Source organism: Antrostomus carolinensis, unplaced genomic scaffold (assembly GCF_000700745.2).
Source record: "Antrostomus carolinensis isolate BGI_N321 unplaced genomic scaffold, ASM70074v2 scaffold2122, whole genome shotgun sequence".
NCBI lineage: Eukaryota > Metazoa > Chordata > Aves > Caprimulgiformes > Caprimulgidae > Antrostomus > Antrostomus carolinensis.
In genome coordinates, this window is record NW_010297366.1 from 107,594 (window position 1) to 113,440 (window position 5,847).

General features: G+C 39.0%; 1 protein-coding gene across 1 annotated transcript in view; it reads right to left on the bottom strand.

Moving 5' to 3' along the window:
* CACUL1 (CDK2 associated cullin domain 1) overlaps positions 1–5,381 on the bottom strand; it is a 42,531-nt gene extending 37,150 nt beyond the window's left edge. Inside the window, exons 1-2 of the mRNA XM_010162070.2 lie at positions 5,257–5,381; positions 596–698 (exon numbers count right to left, since the gene is read on the bottom strand). Of these exons, the coding sequence (XP_010160372.1) occupies positions 596–698; positions 5,257–5,381 (228 nt within the window). The remainder of the gene's footprint in view (positions 1–595; positions 699–5,256) is intronic.
* Positions 5,382–5,847: the final 466 nt, after the last annotated feature.

Genomic DNA, 5,847 nt, shown 5'->3' on the forward strand with positions numbered 1-5,847 from the left:
TTTCAAGAACATGCCTGGAGATTCTAGCCTAAAAGGAATTTTCAACACAGAACACACATGAAAGCAAACATGGATGCACAAATAAGACGCAGAGAAGGATAGGGATATTCAAACTGTATTAGGACTGCTGTAAACCACTGACATCTAGAGATAGGCAAGAAAAATGCAGAATAAACTGTAGCACAAAACGTTCATATGCAACAATTTCTAATTTATACTCCATAATTCGTATTTAATTCACTTCAATTTTTCCCTTTAGATTTGTGCTGCTTGTGATGCACACGGACCATAAGCATTTACATCCTAGATTACACTGTAGATTTTCCATTCTCTAATCTTTGATTCCATATTACATGTTCAAGTTTAGCCACTGCTCTCCACGTGGTTCAGATCTCTGAGGCTAATCAGTGTCGTACAATTGGATCTAGCAGTTGGTATTCTGTCTGACAGCCAGTTAGTGAATGCAGTAGCGCACAATTTAGTAAGCTAGTGTAAATCAGTCTTAATGGCAATCCCCTCCATGGGCCATCTACATGCTGCTCTGATATAATCATAGATCCCAGGAAAGACAGAATTAGATTGTGCAGCTTCTTACCTGCAGCTCCTTTGAGACTCTCTCTAAGTGGTTAGTTATCTTTTTTATTAGGTCACTATACATCTGTTCCGAATGCTGCTGGCATACACACTTATACACACAACTGCAGAAACAAATATAGGAACAAACAATGAACTTACAACAGTTTGCAATGAAGGGTAACAGACTTCAAAATATTTTGTTCAAGTCTCAATTTAGAGGATTATTATAGAGTTAACTGAATGATTGCTGAACTTTTAAATACAGTCCTAAGCCTGGAATGAGCTCCAGCAGACTCTTAAGTCTCTCTGGAAGCCCCAGTGTGTCCGTCCCATTCCCCCTCCCCGACCTCACTTTAACTTACAATGAGTTCTCTTATATCGCACTTCAGAACAGCCAGGACAACTCTGTCAACAGCACACTCCTAATCCTGACTTTTGTCTCTCCTATGTGAATGAAATCTCCATTAAAATAAGCAGGTTTAAGGATTACATGCATATTCTAGGGCAAAACTCTTTTTAAAAGAAGGGCAACACTGACAAGCAGTCATAGAAGTTGCACCAAAACTGTGCTGGTATTTTACAAAGAAATGGCAGAAATTCTAAGCATGTTACTTCATTCTTTTGCTACTTAAATTCTCAGAAAACCCTGTATTTTCATAATAAACAAAGATGCAGAGAAAGAGCAACAAAACTTGAATTCAACATTGCATGGCTTGGCTGTATTAACTCTGGTCTTCAGTGCTACCTTTGTTTTTTTAAGAACATTTTATTGCTCTCATACTGCAACATAACATACCTGCAAAATGTATTGAAAACATGTTTACCACAGTTGTAAAACAAATACATATATTACTTTCAGCAAGTAGTTATATTAAGGTAGTCATCATCATCAGCACCAACACCACCATTATCTGTACCACACAGCTTTTACTCCTCTGGAGTGCCTCCATTCTTTGAAGTCAGCATTTTGACAGCTCCCTGACAATAATCAAGAGGCACAGGAAGACTTCACCCGGCATCTTGGGTAAGGCAAATCTTCTCTCCATACCTCTGTTTTGTTCCCCTCTTCCTCCATCTCTCTCTATGGAGTACTGTGACAGAGAGCAACTAAGGCCAGAGACTGCTCCTTAGGGCATGTGCAAACAAACTAGCAAGGTCCAGGTCCCAGACTTGAATTCTGCAGGTTTTTAATGGCACCGAAAGCCTGGAGCTATGGTACAGCAACACTGTGTCTCAGCAGGGGAATTATGACATTCCAATTCTCAGCTGAGAAGGTGGTACAATGACAAACAAACTGCAAAGATGGGATTAAAACAACCACAGACTATGGGATATTGGAATTTTCTAATGCAAGTGAGAGGTTACGCACCAACTCCAGGCCTACAGGGGCCAAGACAGTGCTCTCATTCAGTAACTGCCAGCCTCCAAGTCTTCTGGAGGAAGGTGTTACAAGTATCAGTAACTTTCAGAAGTTTTTATTTATTTCCTTTGACAACTTAAAAACCCCCAAAAATACAGCATTCATCCAAATGCAAAGTCTGCTCACTTGTCAAAACATGCTATTTCATAAAAATCGAAAGATACTCCAGACCTCTCCTACAATTCATTATATTTCAAAAATAGAGTATCTGTAGTTTGATTTAACAGTCAAAGTCATTTTGGAGTTTTTTTTCACATGAAGTCTACCAAGAACAGATCCTAAAAACAAGCAAGTGCAAAAGACATCTTGGTATGATGCAGTAACAGCGAAAATATCAATTTAATTTAGATCAAAAAGAGAAAAACCAGTAAGAAAAGCCAGATTGGTTTTTGTGATCTCTTACAAACCAGTCAGCCAGGTAACCACAGCAAACAGCCATATGTTTGTTTGCTCCATAACTAACCAGAATACATCCGCTTCCCCGAGCTGACCACTTCATTTGCAATGATGTAAATAAACTGAATTTTATGGTATTACATACAGTATTGCTATACCTACTTCTGCAACACATACTGTGGTCAAACACCAATCTCTGCATGTACGTGCAAAGTGTGTTTACATTTCATTTGAACACTTCTATTTAGAGGCCCCTTCCCCATTTTCACATCCTCTTTTCAGTTCCTGATTGTGAGCTGATTCTCTGAATCATTCTTGCCCTGCTATTACCCAAAAGAAGTCAGCAGCTTCTTAGTCCTTCAGCATAACCAAACACCTTTGGAAATGGTGACCCAAGCAGGACATTAGAAGGGAAGCATTTATTGAGAGGGATGAAGATCTCAGATCTGTTGTCTTGAAGAACAGCAACCTAATTGCATTGTACCTGGGAGGCAGCTGTAACAGCTGCCAGAACTACAACTTAGCTGTTCACATTTTCCTCATCTCAAAGTTTCCTTCACATCTCTCTTGTCAATATATTGAACCCTGTTAATAGGAAGTGACTAGGAACAGGCTTTGGACTCAAAGATGAAAACAGTCACTAATCACACTTTGATACCTTACGGGTAAACTGACCCGTAGTAAGCATCTGCATACACACCTCTGAAGTTATCTCCTAGCATTCACTGCTGTGGAGTAGACACCTACAGTTATCACTGACCATGTCAGATACAGTAGTTTGGGTATCTAACAATATATTATGTGTTTGCATTATGGAAACCTGGACTCCTTCAGTCAGCACAAAGATGATCAAAAAGACCACTGTATTTTTCAGCTCAGTTTCACTGTAAAAAACAATTTTAAAAAGATATGTAGCTGTTTGAACCACTTCAAAAACCACCTCATTTTCAGACTAAAGAACTAGCCTAGGGAAGCAGAGAGGATCCAAACCTCAAGTCTGCTACAGACTTTCTGCAGTACTCCAAGCAAGCAGCATCATTAAATTAAAAAAAAAAAAAAAAAAAAGGCAGTTTTTCTTCCATCTTTTCTTCCATCTTCAATCTATGTTGCCTAGATTATAAATCAAGCAAAGGGACATCCTCTAAAATAAAATTTAAAGAAAAAACCTCCTTGGTGGAAGTGGCTGTGTCAGAGTAATTACATCCACAGACATAATTTTTAGAAGAAAAACTGACACACTAGCTTTATCAGTAACACTAAGCTACAGATAATTTTTGTTTTGGCAAAATACATGCAACAGACATCTGCGCATCACTACAATACTGCATCAAGTGTCACCCTGATGTGACAGGTTATCTACAAGAAACTTCAAACCCATTATTCCTTTAAAAATAAAACTTCTGAGCAGTAAAAAGATAGAAAAGATAAACTGCAGTTACCTGAAAATCATTAACTAGGTGCAGATCTACTCTAGGTATTAAAGCATTAATTTTGCCCACCTCCTCTTTATCAGAGATTAATATGGTGAGATGTTGGCTTAACTCTTACTGACGGCTGTTCACACGTTGTGGATTTCAAGCTAGGAAAAGGATTTTGATTACTTACACTAACGCTGCAAAATGTCTCTCAATTCAAATTTACCATCTCAATTACTGATACACATGCTGATTTTTGAGTCCTGACAACAGCAGTTCCAAAGGTTTGGAGAGGAAAGAGGAAAATTTATTAAAGTTTGTAACTGGAGTTAAGAGGGAAGACTGAACACCTGCAGTTCTTGAATCTGGTTCCTAATGCAAAGCTTCAAACTCAACAGACAGAGTGGCTGAGAGCAACTGGGCAGGAGAAAATAGAGCTGAAAGCCTCTAAAAATGGCAATCAGTGACTGAGTTGCCAGTGTTATTTCACAGAGTGCAATACTGGTAAAGAAACCCAAGACAGCACTGCTACTCGCTGCGTTGCTGGCAAGGGCCAGTAGTTTTAACAGCATCTTGGCCAGTAAATGCAGCAGCAGCAGCAACCCAGTTTCCATCCTATTCACCAACACCCTGGATGCCTGTCACTGACCAAAAAAATCTGAATTTTAGTCAATCTCATGAGAAACTGCCAGGTCTTTAAAGCACTTAGCATTTTGGTTTGGAGCAGCAGTGTGGTTTTGAAGCAAATCCCCTGCCATCCCCACCACTGTGCACCAGCTTAGTCTGCCGGGCAGTTCTGGTGTGCGACTAAATTTTAAAGCAAAGTAAACTGCAGCTCCAGGCCAGGTACAAATCAAACGTTCTCCAGACAAGAATGGAGATGAAAAGGACTGAACTTCGTGCCAGTCCTTCAGACAGCCTCTCACTGCACATGCAGTGGGATGGCTGGGCAAGGGGGAAAATCAGACCAAATCTACCTGATGCAAAACACGCAAGCGACAGTTTCTGTGGATGGGCCTTGGCACCAGCTGCTTCTATTGACTTCTGCTGCACCAAACTGGTTCCTATCAGACATGGCAAAGAAGCCTTTTGAAACATGAAGTCAAACGCCTACCATGACAGTCTCTTCTCCCCCTTTGAGGAAAGGGATGTTGAGACTTTAATATATTTCTTCATATATTACACTAAGCAACTGTGGTGGAGCTTACTTTAACGTTAATGTTTTCAGCACTTATGCATTTTAATTCTTTAGCATTTATTCCCAATAACATGGGATGTCAAGATATGTATCTATTATTCACTCATTCCAGCCATTTAAACAATACTGTACTTCACATAACCTTTCCACTTTCCTCCTCATAAAATATGACATATGCACAAGTTGTGAGATAAAGCAAACATTTAACTTCAAAGAAAAAAAAAGTAATGTAACACTTAAGATTTCCTTACCTGTATATTTGTTCATAGGAGATAGGGATGTAGTCACCAGGACTCTGAGTTAAAAGCTGATCTATGGCACTGTCCAACTTTGGCCAATATGTGCTCTTATAGTCTTCAATTGTTATAACATTCATTACTACAAGAAAAAGACAAAACTACACTTAGTAACTTTAGCTACAAGATTAGAAGCAAGTGAATACTCTGCAATTTCAGGTCACACCAATAAGCTGGCCACAAAAACTGGGAACAGGTCACTTCCGCTAAGATAACCTCATCTAAAACTAAAGGCCAGACTTGAATTCGTACCTTTTTCTTTACAGAAAATAAAATAAAATAAAAAACCCTGCCAAATCAGTGCTTGTGTATTTCTTAGGGAATAGGGAAATCTAGCAGGGAAAAACAAACTCCTGGAAGTTCTAGCATGACAATATATTAATAATTTTTTTAAAAAAGAGTAGTTCAGTAGTTAGTTTAGATTAATAAATTACATAACTGTTGATTATGAACTCCCACGAAGTTAACACTGCGTCCTCACATGCAGCAGAACAAGCTTTGACCAAGACTGGTGGTTACTGGAATTCTCCTTCCCAGCAGATGTAT